Source organism: Alosa pseudoharengus, unplaced genomic scaffold (assembly GCF_046254945.1).
Source record: "Alosa pseudoharengus isolate Yale_2024_CS ecotype anadromous, Long Island Sound unplaced genomic scaffold, YU_APseudo_1.1 YU_APseudo_1.1_scf_11, whole genome shotgun sequence".
Lineage (NCBI taxonomy): Eukaryota > Metazoa > Chordata > Actinopteri > Clupeiformes > Clupeidae > Alosa > Alosa pseudoharengus.
In genome coordinates, this window is record NW_027468576.1 from 2060422 (window position 1) to 2085042 (window position 24621).

Genomic DNA, 24621 nt, shown 5'->3' on the forward strand with positions numbered 1-24621 from the left:
GAAAGGAAAGCACTCGGCACATTTTAAGGCATGGGCAAATGTGTGCATTGTCACAGGTTTTATGGAAAGCTCTTCATCAACAATTGTGTACGCCTAACCAAATAGCGGCACTATAGGTTTCACATTCCCTTTTAATTATTATCCTCTAATAAGGTTACAGTTGTCATTATAGATAGGTTGTTGCATAGCATAGTAGTATTTGCTCATGTTGCATGTCCATTTATCTAGAAACATAGGCCTACTTCGAAATTTTATCATTTTTAATAACCCACATTTAATCACAAATAAAGGCTTAGAATTGCGATCAAATAATGTTGTTGCGCTGCATTGCTTCTAAGTGTCGCCAACTGACGATGAAGTTGGCGTGGAGGACCGCACACTCCGTCTTCGTACATCCGGACGTGAGCGTGAGAAGTGGTGCACAGCATTTTTGTGCGTACGCAAACTTTGTACATGAGGCCCCAGGACAAGAAGCAATATTGCTTGCTGTGGGGTGTAGAGAAGACCCTATGACCGCGTCCTCCCCACGACGTGAGGTGATAACAATAAACCAAGGAGGCTATAGATGTTTTCATGCCAGGAACATCATTTAACTCTTGTATATAGGGATAACTGAGTTCGCAAGAGGGGGAATGCAGGACAAAGAAAGGCCGCTTTTAGAAGCCGAGCCCTACAGCCGATGGATCACTCCACACACTAGCCATGACGGGGGAAAAGAACAGGAAGAAGGAATCCATTATCAGGCCATATGTCCCGATCAGTGTTCCAAATGACCCACTTCCTGGACCAGCTGAAGCCGTGCTTGAGACCATTAAGACACAGGTGGATCCCCCACAGCCGATCATTGACTTAAACACAGGAAATTAATTTGACCATAACCCTCCATAACCCTGATGCCCCGATCATCGCAGAATGCGAGACCAGGCCCAAATATGGCCCTGACATGTGCAACACAGCCGATACAGCCTCAGATTGCGGTATGGCAGAGGGCTTCAGAGCTCAAATGATACAGGAGCAGACAGTTATGTTGCAAGACAATATGACGCAAGAAGTGACCGTGACAATGAGGAATGTAGTTTTTTAGAATAGTTTTTGTTCATTGTTTTTAAAAATTCGGGACATATATCTCCAATTTTAGTAAAATATTCTTCCCTTATAACCTGTTATCACACGGCTCTTCACAAGGCAAGTAGAACGCTCCATTGACTTGAATGGGCTTTCCCAAAGTTCTACAGTAAAATATTTTTTTTATGTAATTACCGCTGCAAACATAAGAACTGGTCATTCATGCATCAAAATCACCCCCTGGACTCACTCACATCACCATACATGGCCAACCAGTTGCACAGGTCAGCACTTTCAAATATCTTGGTCTCACCATTGACAATAAGCTTAACTTCAATGAACATGTCACCATTACACAGAAACGTGCACAACAGAGACTGTATGCAATACGCAAACTAAGATCACTGTATGTTGCCCCCCATCTCCTTCTGCTGCTCTACAAAAGCATCATCCAACCCCTTCTACTCTACTGCTCCCCCTGTTTCTTTACCATACTAAATGTCACCAGCAAGAACAAACTCATTAAAATCTCACACTTAGCATCCAAGATAATACAGCTTCCCACCCCCAGCCTCACTGATGCAAATGACACAGCCACCACACGCCTTGCACGCACCATAGTAAGCAGCCCTGACCATCCCCTGAACCGTTTCTTCACCCTACTCCCATCTGGCCGCAGATACAGAGTCCTGGACTGGAAAAAAGCACACTTTAAGAAAAGTTTTATACCCTCAGCAATCACTGCACTAAACAAACTCCTGTGACAATAACCCATTCCCCCTATTCTTTTGTGTTTTATGTTGTCTGCACTGTCCACCTTTTTGCTTGTATGGTGTTGAGGAGGGAGAGAACTGGGGGGGGGGTGTTATGTTATGTGATATATGTTATATGTTATATGTATGAGGCTGTGTACATCCTGCATGGAATGTAACAATGACATGTGTGAAAAAGAATATCCTTATGGGACAATAAAGACTATACTATACTATAATTACCGCTGTCAATGGCAATGGAGTTTGTGCTTCTACTTCAGGTATTTCATATCACTACACAAGAACTGGAACTTCATTCAAAAGTGAAAGCAGACGGTTTATCAGCTGTGTTCTAAAGAATGCTTGATTCAAGTTCAGCGTGTGTTGTTGCAAACTATGTTTCTCAGCAAATGCCACGATGAACGGTAACAAATAGGCTAGGCTATGTAGGCTAAAGTCATATCGTGGGAAGTTTATTATTTCGTTTTAGCAAGTAGCCGTGTAATAAGCGGGATAATGTATAGAACGCCGGTCATTATTGGGAAAATAAATCAGGAGACAAATTAAATAAATAATTGCTGAAGGGTAGAAGCTGTTGTTGAAGCGCGTCGTTCCTGTCTTTAGAGATCTATAGCGTCTTCCAGAGGGCAGAAGTTGGAAGAGATCATGGCTCTGATGTGAGGCGTCCCTGATGATCTTGGTTGCTCGGTTTAAGCTGCGTTCAGCATACAGAGAGTGGACTGATGGAAGGTCACAACCAGTGATGGAGGCTTTGGTGACAACTCTCTAATTTCCTCTTGGTGCGACTGTCAGAGATCCCATACCAGACGGTGATTGAAGATGTGATGATGCTTTCAATGATGGCTTTGTGGAAGAGCACAAAAAGGGTTTTGTTGACATGAAACTTTTTCAGTTGTCTTAGGAAATAAAGTCTCTGATTTGCCTTTTTGATAAGGTGGGTGGTGTTAATGTCCCATTTCAAATTATGGCTGATATGTGAGCCAAGAAATTTAAAGGAGTCAGTCAAGGTTACAGGCTCTTCACATATAATAGACGGGGCTTTGGTGTTAGGCCACCTTCTCATGTCCACAACCATTTCTTTGGTTTTTGAGGCGTTAAGATGGCATATTTTCAGTACACCAGTCCGTAGCCCATTTCACCTCCTTGTGGTACTAAGACTCATCATTGTCACTAATGAGGCCGATGATGGTGGTGTCATCTGCATACTTCAATACTTTGACAGAGTGATGGTGAGATCTCATATCATTAGTAGGTGATGCCAGAATTTTTGTGGATATTGAGAAGGAGAGGGAATTTTCGTAATTCAGCTCTACAACCCATATTCGAGCAACTCCTGTTCACTCCTGAAATATTTTTACAGAACTCTAAATGAAAAATTTACAGAACTCTAATGAAGGCTGGCTTTTGTCCCATGTCTCCAAATCGTTTTTGTATTTGGTGCCCCAAATCTCACTCCCATATAATAAAGAATACATAAACATTTTAGGATAAGTGCCATAGGATTCCTACAGTAGTAAGCCTCTGTGACGACATTTGAGCTTACCAAAATGGCGTCCACAGAGCCAGAGGATGAACTTCCCTCATTCCCAACTCATTTTCTTGCCAATGATCTATCTTACGCGTAGCACTCTATAACCTTTGGTGAGTAGTCTGCTTAATTTTTGCTGTAGCGTTTTGGCAGCAAAATCTTTATTTTTATGAGACAACAGTTTGTTGACACAATACCGAATAATAAATACATTTTCACTCATCAAACCAAATGCTTAGGTTTGACGGTCGTTGTTTCCCTAACACCTTATTTGAGTCGTATTTGCAAAAACTCATTCATTTTCCGATAGAGATTTTTTTCTTAGGAACCAGGAAGTAATATAGCCGCAAGAGGCAATGGCGGGCCAGAGCACCTGCGGGCCGCAAGCCGTGACGTGTCGGAATCCAACAAAGCCGTGACGTGTCGGAATCCAACAAAGCACCGACGTGGTTCATTTGTGAAATGTACATATTTGATGCGTGTGCTATTTGTTTTTGTATTTTATTTTCTGCCACATGTACTTGCTTGGCCAGGTGGGGGCGCAATGCAAGGCAGGCACATTGGGTGTCATCATAATATATATTAACCTGAGAAATTTCAGACCATTCATTTTAAGCAAAGAACATTTCTGATACACTTTTTGGTTGGCCAGATTGTGGCGCTATGTTAGACATGGAAATTAGACATGTGAATATCATCACAATAATGATAACCAAAATTTGTGTAAACTTTCAGATCAATCACTTAAGGCATTATCCATTTCTGGCACATTTCCTGCTTGACCAGGTGGTGGCGCTATGCCAGCCAGGCCCATTGGGTGTCTGGATATCATCATAATCATAATATCTATTAACCTGAGAAGTTTCAGACCATTTATTGAAAGCATAGAGCATTTCTGACACATTTCCTGCTTGGCCAGGTAGTGGCGCTATGCCAGGCAGGCCCATTGGGTGTCTGAATATTATCATAATCATTAATAATGAGCATAATGAACAATATTAACCTGAGAAGTTTCAGACCATTCATTCAATGAACTGTGATTTATGACACATTTCCTCTTCATGTGGTGAGATATTAAAATCATATCAAATATATAACATATCAAAAATCCCTTCACAATTTAACATCAGCGACATCTTGGCAAAATCTTTGCCAAATTTCACATGAATCTGACAAACCGTCTAGGAGCAGTATGTTAAAATTGATCATGTGACATCAGTGTAATTGTCATTAGGGCCCGAGCACCGACGGTGCGCGAGGCCGGGACGGCCTAGCGCACCGAGAGGTGCGAAGCCCTATTGTTTTTGAAAGGATTATTATTAGGGCCCGAGCACCGAAGGGCGCAAGGCCCTATTGTTTTTGTAAGGATTATTATTATTAGGGCCCGAGCACCGAAGGGCGCAAGGCCCTATTGTTTTTGTAAGGATTATTAGGGCCCGAGCACCGAAGGGCGCAAGGCCCTATTGTTTTTGTAAGGATTATTATTATTAGGGCCCGAGCACGACGGTGCGCGAGGCCGGGACGGCCTTGCGCACCGAGAGGTGCGAAGCCCTATTGTTTTTGAAAGGATTATTAGGGCCCGAGCACCGAAGGGCGCAAGGCCCTATTGTTTTTGTAAGGATTATTATTATTATTATTATTAGGGCCCGAGCACCGAAGGGCGCAAGGCCCTATTGTTTTTGTAAGGATTATTATTATTATTATATTAACTTTGTCTCAGAGCGTTTTTCTTTTTTGAGGTGGTTAAGATGGGTGAAAAGTCTTGAAATTTGGCACACACATCAGGTGTCACGCAAAGCAGTTAGGTACAAGAGCTTGGCCCCGGGCGTGGCCCAGGGACTCGGTAGCGCCCCCTTAGGTGATTGATCCAGTGGTTGGCATATACTTTCAGCTAGACGCATCAAATTTGGTAGGTGTGTGTATTTCCCCAAGATGAACAACTTTCGTATGTACAATGCATTAGCCACGCCCAACAGGAAGTGAGGTATTTGGGATTTTGTGCGGACTAAAATGTGATGAAATGTGATACCAAAAGAGGTTCTTCCCATCGGTAAAAACGCATGAAATTTGGCACACACGTCAAGAGGTACCATGAATACACAAGGGAAAAGCCTTGGCACTGGGCTTGGCCCAGGAACTCCATAGCGCCCCCTTATGTCACAGTGACTCAAGTGAGGTAATTGGGATTTTGTGCGTTGTGGACATGACCAATTTTAACGTACTCCTCCTGGACGGTTGATCCGATTCATGTGAAAGTTGGTATACATAATGCCAATATGCTTCTGATTCTAAATTGTGAAGCTTTTTTTGATATGTTGTAATTTGACAAAATGGCGAAATTGTTCATTTTAATACCCTTCCACATAAACAATAAATGTGTCTTAATTCACCATGCATGGCTTGAAATGTTTTAAATTTCACAGGTCTTTGAATACCATGGTAGTGATGATATTCACATGCCCATAAGGCATATTTGGCATAGCGCCACCATCTGGCAACAGAAAGAATGGCAATTACACTGATGTCACATGATGAATTTTAACATACTCCTCCTAGACGGTTTGTCAGATTCATGTGAAATTTGGCAAATATGATGCCAAGATGTTGCTGATGTTAAATTGTGAAGGGATTTTTGATATGTTGTAATATGTCATGATTTTAATATCTCACCATATAAACAGGAAATGTGTCATAAAGTCACAGCGCATTGAATGAATGGTCTGAAACTTCTCAGGTTAATAGATATTATGATTATGATGATATCCAGACACCCAACGGGCCTGCCTGGAATAGCGCCACCACCTGGCCAAGTAGGAAATGTGCCAGAAATGGACAATGCCTTAAGTGATTGATCTGAAACTTTATAAAATATTGGATATCATTATTGTAATGATATTCACACATATAATTCACATGCCTAGCATAGCGCCACCATCTGGCCAAACCAAGGTCCAAGGATTGGTCCAAGGATTCCAACGATACCTCATTTTTGACAATCGGGCAAACGAGTCAAAAGTTACATGCGTGAACGCACGTCCAAATTTGGCCTGTTGGTGGCGCTTGAGGGTTCGAGGTGCCAACAGGAAACTTGGTGAGATTATTCATTGGACTGTCCCCAATAAGTGTGCCAAATTTCAGAACTTTTGACCAGTCGGTTCTATGGGCTGCCATAGACTTCAATGGCGGAAGCGTAATAATAATAATAGGGAAGAAAACATAGAATCACTATGGGTTGCCTCGCAGATTCGCTGCTTGGCCCCCAAATATAGCTGCAAGCAGCAATGTGGGGGCCAAGCAAATAAGCAGAAGTTGGGATTGGACTGGACTAGACTAAGCTAGACTAGACAAGGCTGGACTGGACTGGACTGGATTGAATTGGACTGGATTAGATTGGATTGGACTGGACTGTATTGGACTGGATTGGATTGGATTGGATTGGACTGGACTGTATTAGGATTGGGATTGCAGAGATATGAGCCTACTTCATGTGATTGTTAATTGGATTGAACTGGACTGGACTGGATTGTAATGGACTGGATCGGATTGAATTGGACTGGATTGGATTTGATTGGACTGGATTGGGATTGCTGAGATATGAGACTACTTCATGTGATTGTTGATTGGATTGGATTGAATTGGACTGAATTGGACTGGACTGGATTGTAATGGACTGGATTGGATTGGATTGGACTGGATTGGACTGGACTGGATTGGATTTGATTGGATTTGATTGGACTGGATTTGGATTGCTGAGATATGAGCCTACTTCAAGTGATTGTTGATTGGATTGGATTGAATTGGACTGGGATTGCAGAGATATGAACCTACATCATGTGATTGTTGATTGGATTGGATTGAATTGGACTGGATTGGTTTGGACTGGATTGGATTTGATTGGACTGGATTGGGATTGCTGAGATATGAGACTACTTCATGTGATTGTTGATTGGATTGGATTGGGATTGGACTGGACTGAATTGGACAGGATTTGATTGGAATAGACTGGACTGGACTGGACTGGATTTGGACTGAATTGGACTGGACTGGATTGTAATGGACTGGATTGGATTAGATTGGACTGGATTGGACTGGACTGGATTTGGATTGCTGAGATATGAGCCTACTTCAAGTGATTGTTGATTGGATTGGATTGAATTGGACTGGATTGGGATTGGACTGGACTGAATTGGACAGGATTTGATTGGAATGGACTGGATTGGATTTGGATTGCTGAGGTATAAGCCTACTTCATGTGATTGTTGATTGGATTGGATTGAATTGGACTGGATTGGATTGGGATTGGACTGGACTGAATTGGACAGGATTGAATTGGAATGGACTGGATTGGATTGCTGAGATATGAGCCTACTTCATGTGATTGTTGATTGGATTGGATTGGGATTGGACTGGACTGAATTGGACAGGATTTGATTGGAATGGACTGGACTGGACTGGATTTGGACTGAATTGGACTGGACTGGATTGTAATGGACTGGATTGGATTAGATTGGACTGGATTGGACTGGACTGGATTTGGATTGCTGAGATATGAGCCTACTTCAAGTGATTGTTGATTGGATTGGATTGAATTGGACTGGATTGGGATTGGACTGGACTGAATTGGACAGGATTTGATTGGAATGGACTGGATTGGATTTGGATTGCTGAGATATAAGCCTACTTCATGTGATTGTTGATTGGATTGGATTGAATTGGACTGGATTGGATTGGGATTGGACTGGACTGAATTGGACAGGATTGAATTGGAATGGACTGGATTGGATTTGGATTGCTGAGATATGAGCCTACTTCATGTGATTGTTGATTGGATTGGATTGGATTGGGATTGGGTCTTGAGTCCATGTACAAAGTTTGGTTTCAATCCATGAAAGCGTTAGTAAGATATGAGCCTAATTCATGAAATAGTTTTCTCTAGTGGTCAAAAGACACCAAATGTATTGTAGCTATTCAGGATGTGTTCATGAGTCCACGTACCAAGTTTGGTGTTGATACGAGGAATTCTTGCTAATTATAGCACCCCTAGTGGTCAAAAGTCACCAAATGTATTGTGCGTCCTAAGGTTGTGACCACAAGTCCATGTACCAATTTGAGGTTGATACGAGAAAGTATTGCTAATTATGGCGCCCCTAGTGGTCAAAGTACACCCAAGGGTCCCAAGTCTATGAAAGAAAGTATTGCTAATTATGGCGCCCCTAGTGGTCAAAGTACACCCAAGGGTCCCAAGTCTATGAACCAAGTTTGGTTTTGATATGTGAAAGCGTTGCTGAGATAGGAGCTAACTTCCTGTAACTCTAGCGCCCCCCTGGTGGTCAGAGGTCACCAAATTGATTGTGTGTCCTCAGGGAGGGGTTCCAAGTCTATATACCAAGTTTGGTTTTGATATGTGAAAGTGTTGCTGAGATATGAGCCTACTTCCTGTGATTATAGCGCCCCCATAGTGGTCAAAAGTCGCCAAATTTATTGAGCCTTCTCCTAATTGGGTCCTGAGCCCATGTACCGAGTTTGGTTTTGATATGTGAAAGCCTTGACGAAATCTGAGTTCACTTCCTGTTTGGCGGCTTCGCCACCAATTTTGATTGGTCGTGACTGGCGACCATTTCTGAGTATGGGTGTCAAATGCAATGCAATTATGAGACATGGTCTGAAGATCATCTGTGTCAAGTTTCGTGAAAATTGGATGAAGTTTGTGACCTGTGAAAACTTTTAAGTGTTTTTGATGAAATCCAAAATGGCGGTCCAATCAATTATGTTAATGTCAAAAGTTGATATGGGACAGCCTAAGGACCTCCCAAAGTATTAACAGAGATCACTAATATGTTTTAATTTCAAACACATCACCCCATAGAGGCCAAAACGTACTTTTGTTAATTATAGCGCCACCTGTAGGTCAAAAGGCATCAAATTTATTGAGCCTCCTCCTAATTGGGTCCTGAGCCCATGTACTGAGTTTGGTTTTGATATGTGAAAGCCTTGCCGAGATCTGAGTTCACTTCCTGTTTGGCGGCTTCGCCGCCAATTTTGATTGGTCGTGACTGGCGACCAGTTTTGAGTATGGGTGTCAAAGGCAATGCAATTATGAGACATGGTCTGAAGATCATCTGTGTCAAGTTTCGTGAAAATTGGATGAAGTTTGTGACCTGTGAAAACTTTTAAGTGTTTTTGATGAAATCCAATATGGCGGTCCAATCAATTATGTTAATGTCAAAAGTTGATATGGGACAGCCTAAGGACCTCCCAAAGTATTAACAGAGATCACTAATATGTTTTAATTTCAAACACATCACCCCATACAGGCCAAAACGTAGTTTTTTTAATTATAGCGCCACCTGTAGGTCAAAAGTCATGACATTTATTGAGCCTCCTCCTAATTGGGTCCTGAGCCCATGTAGTGAGTTTGGTTTTGATATGTGAAAGCCTTGCCGAGATCTGAGTTCACTTCCTGTTTGGCGGCTTTGCCGCCAATTTTGATTGGTCGTGACTGGCGACCAGTTGTGAGTATGGGTGTCAAAGGCAATGCAATTATGAGACATGGTCTGAAGATCATCTGTGTCAAGTTTCGTGAAAATTGGATGAAGTTTGTGACCTGTGAAAACTTTTAAGTGTTTTTGATGAAATCCAATATGGCGGTCCAATCAATTATGTTAATGTCAAAAGTTGATATGGGACAGCCTAAGGACCTCCCAAAGTATTAACAGAGATCACTAATATGTTTTAATTTCAAACACATCACCCCATACAGGCCAAAACGTAGTTTTTTTAATTATAGCGCCACCTGTAGGTCAAAAGTCATGACATTTATTGAGCCTCCTCCTAATTGGGTCCTGAGCCCATGTAGTGAGTTTGGTTTTGATATGTGAAAGCCTTGCCGAGATCTGAGTTCACTTCCTGTTTGGCGGCTTTGCCGCCAATTTTGATTGGTCGTGACTGGCGACCAGTTGTGAGTATGGGTGTCAAAGGCAATGCAATTATGAGACATGGTCTGAAGATCATCTGTGTCAAGTTTCGTGAAAATTGGATGAAGTTTGTGACCTATGAAAACTTTTAAGTGTTTTTGATGAAATCCAATATGGCGGAGGTACACTATGGCGGAAAGTAACGTAATAGGAGTCATTGAACTCAGGTCCGTCAAGGGGTTCCAACTATATATCAATAGGGGTGTGAATCTCTCATGTAAAAGACGATACGATTCACATCTAGATACATGGGCACGATTCGATACAAGAAAAGATACATGTTCATAAAAAACTATTCAGTACGATTCGATGCGATGCGATTCGATGCAGTTCGATGCAGTTGAAGAATGGAAAGCATTCTGAAAGATTTTTTATCATTTGCTTAAGGTGCACATTCATTTTATATTATCAATTATCATGGTCATGTCAATTAGGCAAATACAAATGTGTGAATATGATTATCTAAACTGAGGTTTGTATCATATACTATATTGAAATGAAATACCAAATACCAAATACCAATACCAAAATAAAATCAAGTCTGAGTGAATATGAGCAAAATAATAATAATTTGTAGCCTACATCGTTTTAGCAGCAAGGGTCAAATTATTCTTTAACTTTAAGGAAATCCCTTCATCAAACGTAAGGCTACTCTACAGACTATCGTTGCCGTTTAGGAATGCTATAGTAAGTGTTTAATTTCGCGCTAGATTTTGACAAACAAAAGAGTAAAAACTGTCAAACACCGACAGAGTGCGAGTTGTCACGTGCTTAAGTTGCAGTAGATGTATGGGTAATGAAGTTCTTTGACTACTTTGGGCAATGAGTGTAGCCCAAAACCAACTTCATTACCCACAAATCCGTGCCACGTGTAGTTTCAAAACAGGAAGTGGGATGAACGCGCTGCTTGCAACGTAAATCAGAGTCTAAGCGAGCAGAAAAGGTTATGAACCGATTTGTAACAAGTAAATCGATATAACGACCGGTTCATTTCAGTTTTATTCCAATACGGGGCTTCACATATCGATGTAGCCATAACTTACACGTTAAAAACGGATACCGATACGTATCGGTTAATCTTTACACCCCTATATATCAATGTTCAAAATTGGACATACGGTTCAAAAGTTAAGTGCATGGATGCAACGCCAACTTTGACCCATTGGTGGCGCTAGACTGCCTGGGGTTCAGACTTGAAAATTTGTGAAATGGAATATGGGAATGTATGGAATGAATGTGCCAAATTTCAAAACTTTTTACTGTACGGTTCTATGGGCTGCCATAGACTTCAATGGCAGCGGAAAGATGTGTAATAATAATAATAAGAATATAGCTGCAAGCAGCAATGTGGGGGCCAAGCAGTTGAGCAGGAGTTGTCATGGCAACCCAATGTTTTTACATTATACACACACCCAATTAACCCCCCATCTCACACACACACATACACAGATAAACCTCCTCTCCCACACACCCCAATAGCCCCCCACACATACGCATGCCTCAAACATCACCAAATATATTGTGCGTCCTCAGGTTGTAGTCACAATTCCACATACCAAGTTTAGTGTCGATACGAGAAAAAAGTGTTGATAATTATAGTGCCTCTAGTGGTCAAATGTCACTAAATATATTGAGCGTCTTCAGGATGTGGTCACAAGTCCACATACCAAGTTTGGTGTCTATATGAGAAAGTGTTGATAATTATAGCACCCCTAGTGGTCAAAAGTCACCAAATTTGTTGTGCATCCTCAGGTTGTAGTCATGAGTCCACATACCAAATTTGGTGTCGATACGAGAAAGTGTTGCAAATTATAGCACCCCTAGTGGTCAAAGGTTGCTAAAATTATTGTCTGTCCTCAGGATGAGGTCCCAAGTCCATATACTAAGTTTGGTTTCAATATGTGAAAGCATTGCTGAAATATGAGCCCACTTCTTGTGATTATAGCGCCACCTATAGGTCAAAAGTCATCAAATTTATTGAGCCTTCTCCTTATTGGGTCCTGACCCCATGTACTGAGTTTGGTTTTGATACGTTAAAGCTTTACTGAGATATCACTTCATTTCCTGTTTGGCGGCTTCGCCGCCAAACTTGATTGGTCGTCACAGGCAACCGGTTTTGAATATGTCTCCAAAAAGCAATGCGTTTATGAGTCATGGTCTGACGATCATCTGCGTCAAGTTTCATGAAAATCGGAGAAACTTTGTGACCTTTGATGCCTTTTAAATGTTTTTGGTGAAATCCAATATGGCGGTCGAATCAATTATGTTGACGTCACATGTTGGCATCTATCGGCCTAAGGACCTCTCAAGGTATTAACAGATATCACTAATATGCTTTAATTCCAAACACATGACCCGTTACAAGCCAAAACGTAATTTTGCTAATTATAGCGCCACCTATAGGTCAAAAGTCATCAAATTTATTGAGCCTCCTCCTAATTGGGTCCTGAGACCCTATACTGAGTTTGGTGTTGATACGCGAAAGCCTTGCTGAGATCACTTCACTTCCTGTTTGGCGGCTTCGCAGCCAAACTTGATTGGTCGTGACGGGCGACGGGTTTTGAATATGGCTCCTAAAAGCAATGCATTTATGAGTCATGGTCTGAAGATCATCTGCGTCAAGTTTCGTGAAAATCGGACAAACTTTGCCAACTTTGATGCCTTTTAGGTGTTTTTGATTAAATCCAATATGGCAGCCTGATCAATTACGTTTTCATCACCAATTCACATCTGCGTCGAGTTCGGTCTCATCCAAGGATTCCAAATATACCTTAATGTTCAAAATGTGGTGTACGGTAAGTGCATAGATGTAATACAAAATTTTAAACGTTGGTGGCGCTAGAGCACTCAAAGTGCAGACTTGAAACTTTGATAAATTAAAGATATGACTGAACCGAATCAATGTGCCGAATATCCCAACTTTTTACTGTATGGTTCAATGGCAACTTAGTGTTTCGTTATAATAATAATAAGAAGAATACGTAGAATCACTATGGGTTGCCTCGCAGCTTCGCTGCTTGGCCCCCAAAAAGGTAGAATCACTATGGGTTGCCGCGCAGCTTCGCTGCTTGGCCCCTAATAATAATAATCCTTACAAAAACAATAGGGCCTTGCGCCCTTCGGTGCTCGGGCCCTAAATATAGCCGCAAGCGGCAATGGCGGGCCCGAGCACCTGCGGGCCGCAACCCGTGACATGTCGGAATCCAACAAAGCACCGTCGTGGTGCGTTTGTGAAATGTACATATTACATGCGTGTGCTATTTGCTTTTGTATTCTATTTTCTGCCACATTTACTCGCTTGGCCAGGTGGGGGTGTAATGCAAGGCAGGCCCAATGAGTGTCATTATAATCATAATATATATTAACCTGAGAAATTTCAGACCATTCATTTTAAGCAAAGAACATTTCTGATACACTTTTTGGTTGGCCAGATGGTGGCGCTATGTTAGGCATTGAAATGACACATGTGAATATCATCACAATAATGATATCCAAAATGTTTGAAAACTTTCAGATCAATCACTTAAGGCATTGTCCATTTCTGGCACATTTCCTGCTTGACCAAGTGGTGGCGCTATGCCAGGCAGGCCCATTGGGTGTCTGGATATAATCATAATCATAATATCAAATAACCTGAGAATTTTCAGACCATTCATTCAAAGCATAGAGCATTTCTGGCATATTTCCTGTTTGGCCAGATGGTGGCGCTATGCTAGGCATGTGAATTATATGTGTGAATATCATCACAATAATGATATCGAATATTTTATAAAGTTTCAGATCAATAACTTAAGGCATTGTCCATTTCTGGCACATTTCCTGCTTGGCCAGGTGGTGGCGCTATGCCAGGCAGGCCCATTGGGTGTCTGGATATCATCATAATCATGATATCTATTAACCTGAGAAGTTTCAGACCATTCATTCAATGCACTGTGATTTATGACACATTTCCTGTTTATGTGGTGAGATATTAAAATCATATCAAATATATAAGTTATCAAAAATCCCTTCACAATTTAACATCAGCGACATCTTGGCATAATATTTGCCAAATTTCAAATGAATCTGACAAACCGTCTAGGAGGAGTATGTTCAAATTGATCATATGGCATCAGTATAATTGTCATTCTTTCTGTTGCCAGTTGGTGGCGCTATGCCAAACATGCATAATGGGCATGTGAATATTATCATTAACATGGTCTTCAATGACCTGTGAAATTTAAAACATTTCAAGCCATGCATGGTGAATTATGACACATTTATTGATTATGTGGAAGGGTATTAAAATTAATAATTTCGCCATTTCGTCAAATTACAACATATAAACAAAAAGCTTCACAATTTATAATCAGGAACATCTCGGCGTCATGTATACCAACTTTGACATGAATTGGATCAACCGTCTAGGAGGAGTTAGGGCTGTCACTTTACGTTCGAAAATCGATTGCACAATCGATTGGACTAAACAACACAAGTTTCGAAAACTAAAATAGGGAATCGATTTTAACCAAATATTTACACTATTAATTTTAAACGAAATAAACAAATAAAAAAGATAGGTGTAACAAAATTCACAAACAAGAATATAAGAATATAAAAGAATTCCGAAGTGCAGTAAGCATTGCGAAAGCTAAAAAGAAAATTCCCACCAATTTTATGCACCGGGAACAGCTGTTTCAATCAGCTGCTGTGCTGCTCGTGTTTTGCCAAAAAATGGAGGACAACGCGATCAACCTGTGCGACATGTAGAGAGACGAGTGATGGGCCCTAATAACTTGAGGAGTTCGATGTGGAAGTACTTCGGATTTTTGGTATATCAAACTATGGAGAAGAACAAAGCGGTAGGCTACGCAAACTGTGCAATCGAGTTCTACGTAGGCGAAATTTGTTTGACATTTCTAATCGTAAACACAGACACAGCTACGTTGAAGCCTGCAGTCATGTCACTGATGTAATGGCAGTCCACTCGGCTTATTGGTTTTCGAGAATGTTGCACTTCTGTTTGTCATTGTGCACGAAACTTCACGCCAATAAATCATCAGAAATATTGCTGGCTTGCATCTACAAGCGCCCTCTTTACGTTTGACCTAATGCCTGTTAGTTGTTTGTGGATTGGCCTATATTTGCCGTTGAAAATGGAAACGTCTTTAGACATAAAAAATCGATTTTACAATCGATTCAATGAACACTTATGTCTCAAAAATCGAACAGGATTTTTTCACAAAAGTGACAGCCCTAGGAGGAGTACGTTAAAATTGATCATGTCCACAACACACAAAATCTCAATTACCTCACTTCCTGTGGGCGTGGCTAATGGCATGTTAATACAAAAGTTGTTTGTTTTTGGGAGTTACATACACCCACCAAATTTGGTGTGTGTATCTAAAACTATATGCCAACCACAAGTCACTGTGACGTAAGGAGGCGCTAGCGAGTCCCTGGGCCACGCCCGGGGTCAAGCTCTTGTACCTAACTGCGATGCATGACACCTGACGTGTGTGCCAAATTTCAAGAGGTTTCGACCATGTTAACCACCTCAAAAACAGGAAAGCAAAAAAGTGGAATAACAATAATAATAATAATAATAATAATAATCCTTACAAAAACAATAGGGCCTTGCGCCCTTCGGTGCTCGGGCCCTAATAATAATAATAATAATAATAATCCTTACAAAAACAATAGGGCCTTGCGCCCTTCGGTGCTCGGGCCCTAATAAAATGCTAACGCTGAAAACAACAAGCTTCTGCTGACCCCATATGATACTGGAGAGGTGGTCATAATATTTTAAGTCTCTAGTGAAGAAATAGGGTCAGAAAGTAATAGGATCAGGATCCCTGCCCTAACAGGAACAGGTCTTTATGGACATCTTTAATCTCTCTCTGCATCAGTCTGTTATCCCTGCATGTTTCAAGAGGTCCACCATCATTCCAGTCCCTAAGAAATCAACAGTGAGCTGCCTTAATGATTATCAACCTGTTGCTCTCACCTCTGTTGATATGAAGTGTTTTGAGCGGTTAGTTAAAGATCACATTACATCCTCCCTGTCTTCTACATTAGATCCACTCCAGTTTGCCTATAGGCCAAACAGGTCCACAGACGATGCGATAGCATTTGCTTTGAACACTGCTCTTTCTCACCTGGATAAGAAAAACACCTATGTACGGATGCTCTTCATTGACTACAGCTCCGCTTTTAACACCATAGTTCCATCCAAGCTGATCATGAAATTGAGAGACCTGAACATCAGTCCCTCTCTGTGCAGTTGGATCCTTGACTTCCTGACTGACAGGACACAGGCGGTACGGCTGGGTAACATCATCTCATCCACTCTAACACTCAGCACTGGTGCACCGCAGGGATGTGTGTTAAGCCCCCTGCTGTACTTGTTGTATACTCATGACTGTATGGCAACTCACACCTCAAACACCATCATTAAGTTTGCTGATGACACCACCATAATCGGCTGTATCACGAGTGATGATGAGTCTGCTTACAGAGCAGAGGTGGCAACCCTGACATCCTGGTGCCAAGACAACAACCTGCTGCTCAACATCAGCAAAACTAAGGATTTGATTGTGGACTACAGGAGACAGCAGGAAGAGCACACACCCATCTATATTGGAGGCACAGCAGTAGAGAGAGTCAGCTGCTTCAGATTCCTTGGAATTAACATCAGTGAGGATCTGAGCTGGTCACACCATATAGGTATGGTCACAAAGTCAGCAAGACAGCGACTCTTCTTTCTTCGGCGGCTGAGGAAGTTTGGTATGGACGGTGAAATACTGACCAATTTCTACCACTGTACCATTGAGAGCATCCTGACCGGCAACATTACAGCATGGTATGGAAACAGCACCGCTCATGATCGCAAAGCTCTGCAAAGGGTGGTCAAGTCAGCGCAACGCATCACAAGGACTGAGTTACCAACTATCCAGGACCTTTACAGCCAGCGCTGCAGGAGGAAGACCAAGCAAATCCTCGCTGACCCCAGTCATCCCAGCCACAGTGTCTTCACCCTCCTACCATCTGGTAGAAGGTACAAGAGTATGCGGACTTCTACGAGCAGATACAGAGATAGCTTCTTTCCACAAGCTACCAGGATGCTGAACTGTAATTCTCTTCCACATAGCTAATCAACCTCAAACCTCAGAACCCCCCACCCAGACACACAACATACCCCCTCCCCACACACACACACACACACACACACACACACACACACACACACACACACACACACACACACACACACACACAAAATACACCTTCCTAATTACTGCTTTTCAATTTTTGAGCTGGCTCTTGAGCTTAAGAATTTCATTACTTATAATTCATTTTATAAGTACATGACAATAAAACTACTTACTTACTTACTTAATATGAATTGGCCAATTTACACATGCACATACTAATGTATGTACAAAGATGTTCTGTTTTTTTCTTTCCCTTCTGATTGTTATTACTGTCACAATGTTAGTATTAAGAACATAGTTGTTAACAGGTGTTTGGAGTGTTTTGTAAATTTATAAAAAATAAAAGACTGATATATTCCATTTACAAGTATTCAAACCCTTTGTTGACACTTGCAATTGAGCTCTGGTGCATCCTACTTCTATCAATGGTCCATGAGATTCTTCTACAACTTGATTGGAGTCAACCTGTGCCTAAATTGATTCATTGGACATTATTAGGAGAGGCACATATCTCTTTATATAAGGTCTCACAGTTGATGGTGTAGTGAAAACCAAGCCACGAGAACGAGAGAACTGTCCGTAGACCTGCCAGATCTGGGGAAGGATACAAGATACAATACATTTCTGCAGCATTGAAAGTGCCCAAGAGCACGATAGCTTCCATCATTCTCAAACGGAAAAGTTTGGAACAACCAACAGTCTTCCTAGATCTCGCCACTCAGCCAAACTGAGTAATCTGGGATGAAGGGCCTTGGTCAACCAAGGATCCAATTTGTCACTATGAATGTGATCCAGAGTTCCTTTGAGAAGAGAAGGACCAACATCTGTGCAGCAGCAGCACTCCACCAATCAGGCCTTTATGGTAGAGTGGACAAATGGAAGCCATTTTTTCCCAACGGTGTGTGTGGAAGAAACCAGGCACTGAGCTACACTGATGTTTGTCCTTTACGCTTCTCTCATCATCTGACATACACCATCAACTGTGAGACCTTATACAAAGAGATGTGTGTCTCTCCTACTAATGTCTTGTGGATTCATTTAGGCACAGGTAGACTCCAGTCAATTTGTAAAAGCATCTCAAGGACCATTTATAGAAGTAGGATGCATCAGAGCTCAATTGCAAGTGTCATAACAAAGGGTCTGAATACTTATGTAAATGGAATATTTCAGTCTTTTATTTTTTTATTAATTTACAAACACCTGTTTTTTGTGAAGTGTTGGAGTATAGTGTGTAGATTGATGAGAAAAAAAATGAATTGAATCAATTTTAAGATGAGTCTGAAACATAACAGAATGTTGAAAACTTGAAAAGGTCTGAAGGCTTACAGTGCAACCGGAAAGTTATCATGCAAATTTGATCAGTACAGTGCCAATTGGTCTTTTTGGCCCAAATCTTTGGGACATTTTGCACACATTCAAGTTAGAAAATAAATTAAAACATTCATACATTTAGTACATTTACTAAGAAATTATAGCTGAACATGATAGTACAAACTCACAGTCCAGGGAAGGTGGTGTTGTACCCAATGGAGTTGTGGGAGTAGTTGGAACTGGGTCTATAGATGTGGCAGCCATGTCGATCTCTGGGTGACTCTGTGTTACAAACATCAAGATGACAATATATGTGTGATTTAGTGACACATATTCACAAGGTGACAAAAGAATGACTAACAACATTTGTTTCACTTACTTGAGCCAAAACTGTGATGAAGTTTCTATTCAGATGTACTGCCTCATAAAGGGCCAAGAGTATGGCCTCATTTGTTCTGAAAATCAGATGAAACTCCATTTAATCAACATCAGTTAATTAAATGTGAAGAAGTCTTGATGGACCAGGTTGGTATGGCTTTTCATATTTGTAACTTTTAAACTTTTTAAACTATTAACTCATTGAGTGCCAAAAACGTAATTTTTTTTTTTTTTTTGTAATTCAACTTTTTATTTGGTTTTCATGTATGAATCATACAATAACATAAAATCATATATAATAATATCGCAAAAAAGCGATCCCATGACTTCCCAAAGTTCTCGTTTTCATTATTGACTCTTGCCAGCATGTCCTCATAAGATACTATCTCTGACATAAGTAGCAACCATTGTTGAAATTCTGGAGGGGAGGTACTTTTCCATAATCTGAGAATCGCTCTGGCAGCTGTTATAACTCCCACTTTTATTACTGCAAGGTCATACTTTGACACATTCGGGAGCTCTGTATTGTCTCCTAACAGGCACAACCTTGGAGATGTTGGTATCGTCATACCTAACCCCTTTCCTATATGTTCTAGGACTTTTTCCCAGAATGGATGTATCAACTTGCATTCCCAGAGTGCATGCAAAAATGTTCCTGTGTGACATTTCCAACATAAATTATTGGCCAGAATGCCCATTCTGTGTAATTTAGAAGGTGTAAATTATAAAACCTGTGTATTAATTTATATTGAATAAACTCTCCCCTGGCCTCCCGTATGTATTTTCCTGTATTTGACAGAACTCCTAACCATTCCTCTTCACTAAATTCACACTGCAGATCTTTTTCCCAAATACATTTGAAATTGTTGCAAAGATCTCTTGACTGTCCAACAAAGAGTTTGTAGAACCCTGATGCCCTATGTACTATACATGTAAGGTAAATCCAGAAAGTCCATCACTGGGTTTTGTCCCAAATTGAACTTCCCCTTAATGATACAGTCTCTGATCTGTAAATACTTCCAATGATTCCCTTTATGTTCCAAGTCAAATTTCTGCAGTAACTCAGAGAAAGACATGAAATTTCCATCCAAGTACAGGTCCTTTATATGGTGAATCCCTTTTTTAACCCATTGATCCCAGTAAATAGTCTTTTTCCCAATCCGTATTTCTGGGTTGTGCCACAGAGAGGCATAGGATTGTCTTAAGTGTGACAGTTTAAATATCCTGTGGACTTCTCTCCAGACATTTTGGGAATGAGCAAGCACTGGATTTGAGGAATAATTAGTCCCGTCAGTCCTTGGCCTTTGTGAAAGAATGTCCACAAACTTAAATGGTGCAACCAGCTCTTGTTCCACTTTTATGTAACTTATTGCAGTCCTAGCTTCTCTCCAGTGTTCTGCCAGCCTGGCCATTTCAAATGCCAGGTTATATAACCTGACGTTGGGTAGGCCCAAACCCCCTATGTCTCTAGATGACCACATTTTCTTGATATTAATTCTTGGCCTCTTCTCACCCCAAAGAAAAGTTTTAACCATATTATCAAAAGTCTTAAACACTGATGGTGGTATATCTACAGGTAACATCATGGAAACATAATTGAATTGTGGAGCGACAACCATTTTTATCACATTCACCTTTCCCCATAAAGTAAGTTTTAGTTTCCCCCATTTTTCCAAATTTGTTTTTATTTTCTTTAAAAGTGGTTCTATATTCAGGACCATTATGTCTTCCAAGTTTGAAATCAGTTGAATCCCCAGGTATTTCATGCCTATAGGCATCCATTTGAAATTAAAGAGAGTGACATCATTTGAGTGGCATGTATTTGAGATTGGCATACCTTCTGATTTATGCCAGTTTATTTTATATCCAGACAGATTGGAATAGGAGTTAATGCATTCAAGTAACACTGGCAATGAGGCCGCAGGGTCTGTTATTACTGCCAAGATATCGTCTGCATACATTAATAACTTGTGCTCTTTGCCACCTGCATGTACACCTTTGATTCTCCCCTCTGCTCTAATGGCTTGAGCCAATGGTTCTAAAGCTATAGTGAATAGAAGGGGTGAGATAGAGCAGCCCTGTCTCGTTCCCCTTGAGAGTCCAAAAAAGTTAGATATCACCCCATTTGTAAGGACAGCCGCTCTTGGGTTAGAGTAAAGCACTTCAACCCATTGGCAAAAACCAGGCCCAAACTCAAATTTAGAAAGAGCGGTCATAAGAAAACCCCATTCTACCCGGTCAAAGGCCTTCTCTGCATCTAGCGAGAAGGCCGCAACCGGTATAGGATTAGTGCGGTTCATATGTATAAGATGCATAAGTCTTCGCATATTATCCACTGACAACCTATGTTTGATGAAACCTACTTGATCACCATTTATGATATCTGGTAACACCCTCTCCAATCGTTATGCTAGAGTCTTTGTTAATATCTTTAAGTCAACCCCAAGCAGACTCACAGGTCTGAAGTTGGCTGGTTGTAATGTATCTCTATCTTTTTTTGGAAGAAGGGTGATTAAGGCATCATTAAATGTATTGGGTAAAGAACCTGTTTTGAATGCCTCCAGGTATACCTTATGTAAGACAGGAGTCAGAATGTCAATGTATTTTTTATAATATTCCACCCGGAAGCCATCCAACCCAGGTGATCTCCCATTTTTCATGGACAGAATAGTTTTTTTATCTCCTCCTCTGTTAAAGGGGCATCCAGCATTGTTCTTTGCTCATCAGAGACAGTTGGCAGCCAGAGAAAAATTTCTCTACTTCTTCTGTGGTAGATGTACAGTCAGACGTATATAAATCTTGGTAAAAGTTTTCAAATATCTTATTGATTTCTTTTGAGGATGTTACAACTCCATTCCCTCTCTTAATCATTGGTATATTGTTAGATATATCCTGATGTTTTAATTGCCTAGCTAATAACCTTCCATTCTTTTCCCCTCCTTCATAAAATGTAGATTTCAGTCTAAATAAGGCATATTCAGCTTTTCCCCTCCTTCATAAAATGTAGATTTCAGTCTAAATAAGGCATATTCAGCTTTTTTGTTATATATTTCGTGTAATTGATATTTATGATTACAGATGGTTTGGTATCGCTTCTCAGTGTTGCAAATTGCCAATTCCTTTTCTAGGTTACATATTTTGTTTTCCAATTTTGCCACTTTCATTGCATTTTCCTTTTTAATTTTTGAAGACTGGGCTATAATTTTCCCTCTTATGTAAGCTTTTGATGCCTCCCAAACAGAGGCAATTTTTGATGTAGATCCAATATTAATTTCAAAGAATGATTTAAGATCCTCTGATAATGTACTGCTGAACACTTTATCATGTAATAATGTAGTATTCAGTCTCCACCTGCCTTTTCTATCTCTGTCTGTCTGTAAGTCTATATGTAACTCTACTGGCGCGTGATCACTGAGGGTGATGGCCCCTATCTTACAATCCACCACTGATTCTATTAGGGTATTTGATATTAGGTAGAAGTCAATTCTTGAATGTGACTTATGACAGTGAGAGTAGAATGTATATTCCCTCTCCCGCGGGTTCACTAACCTCCAGACGTCCACCAGGTTCAAGTCCTCTGTTAACATATGTATTGAAGCCCTATCCCTTGGTATGTTTTTGCCACTAGGCTTGCTCTTATCAATCACCCCATCCATCACCTGATTAAAATCTCCTGCCAAGATAACCTGACCTTCCATATCTCCCACCAGTGTATTTATTTCATGGAAAAAATCAGGATCTCCCTTATTAGGAGCATATATATTACATAATATCATCCTAATGCCATTAATTAAGGCTTCAACACAAATAATTCTGCCCTCTTTGTCCTTTCTTTCCTTCAGCATGACAAAACTTTTAACTGGATTACCACATCCATTTATGTTCCATGATATCACATTAATAAACCTGTTAACCACCATTTAAATGAGAAGTTGAGGGCCCCTCCGCGGCCATGGTCTTATTATCACCCATCATGTTTTTAACCAAAGAAAAATGGGACATTACATTACAACAATTCTTAATTATTATATTCAGTGCTGTCTTAACGCTATAATCAAACACGAACAACAAAAACAAAAACAAAAGGAACTTCCCCTTAGTCAGAGCAACATCGAACATTCTGTCACCCTGCGTAACCTTACCTCCCCCTCCTCTTCCCCTAACTAAATTCCCTTTAACTACTTTACTCGGTCCGTGAAGCGCGTTGCTATCAGCAACACAACTTCGGCCGCCCCAGACAGACCCACCATTCAAAAAGATACCTTACGTTTTCTTTTTCCACACACACACACTTCAAAAGTCATCTGCAGGACCCGTGGTCGTCTATTTGTCATTCTGAATAAATTCCTCTGCTTCCTTCGAATCTTTGAACATTTTCCTCTGCCCCTTCCAGGTGAAGATGAGCGTAGCAGGGTATACCAATCGATGTTTTACGTTTAGTTCCTGCAGTCGTCTCTTCGCCGGTGCAAACACCTTTCTTTTCTCTGCCAACTCCCTTGTCAGGTCCTCGAAAAACGACAGCTTGCAATCTTCCCATTCGATTCCGCGTTTCTCCTTGGACACCTGTAACACTCCTGCTCCGATTTTCGAGGTCTTCCACACGTGTCCACAGTGTCTCTATTCTTTTGTCATGTTTCTCGACATCTTTTTCTATTCTCGCATTTACATCCTCCATGTCCGATATCCGTTGTTCGGCATCTCCAAGCCTAGTTTGTATGCTATCCACAGCGTCCTTCAGCTCTTTTGAGGACTGTTTAATAGCAGCAACATCCACTGCTACCAGTTCAAGTGTTGCATTCATCTTTCGTATCTCTTCCATAACTTGATCACCTGTTCCCTCAGGCTTCTCGTCGTCGGCCACGCTGCTTCACGTTGACTGCTTGCTTTTCTTGCTCGCGCCTTGGAAAAAGTTTGCCTGTTTGTTCGCCATTTCGCTGTTAGACCTTAGATAATCTGCAGTCTGACGGTCAATATAATAATCAGCTCCAATAAAACAATCGAAGTGTACGCAATAACGAAGTGTGTGTTTCTAGAAAGTGAAATTAAATGATGGTCTGTCAAGAGCTCCACTAGCGTGCTGCCATCTTTCTCAGCGGTCCCACGTGACTCTCCAAAAACGTAATATTAAGTTTTTAGCTTTTTTTTTAATTACGAAACTAGACACTCTAATACACCTTATATGTGATTTTGGGAACTCTGTGATGAATGGAAATGAAATATATAACGATCGTGAAACTCATGAAAACGCACAATCTGGACATTTTATCTGGACATTTTATCATAACTCGGTTGCCGCTTTGGGTCGAATCAGTGACGCATGCACGTCAGGTCAAAGCCAGGCCATTTTCGTGGGTCTATCACTAGGTGGCAGTCTCGTCAGGTCTCGCTGATCACTTCCC

General features: G+C 40.9%; 1 protein-coding gene across 2 annotated transcripts in view; it reads right to left on the reverse strand.

The window, feature by feature from the left end:
- armh3 (armadillo like helical domain containing 3) overlaps positions 1-24621 on the reverse strand; it is a 160378-nt gene that overhangs the window by 88399 nt on the left and 47358 nt on the right. For both annotated transcript variants that reach the window (XM_076277747.1, XM_076277746.1), the window contains exons 13-14: positions 19224-19299; positions 19033-19126 (exon numbers count right to left, since the gene is read on the reverse strand). In XM_076277747.1, coding sequence (XP_076133862.1) covers positions 19033-19126; positions 19224-19299 — 170 coding nt within the window. The remainder of the gene's footprint in view (positions 1-19032; positions 19127-19223; positions 19300-24621) is intronic.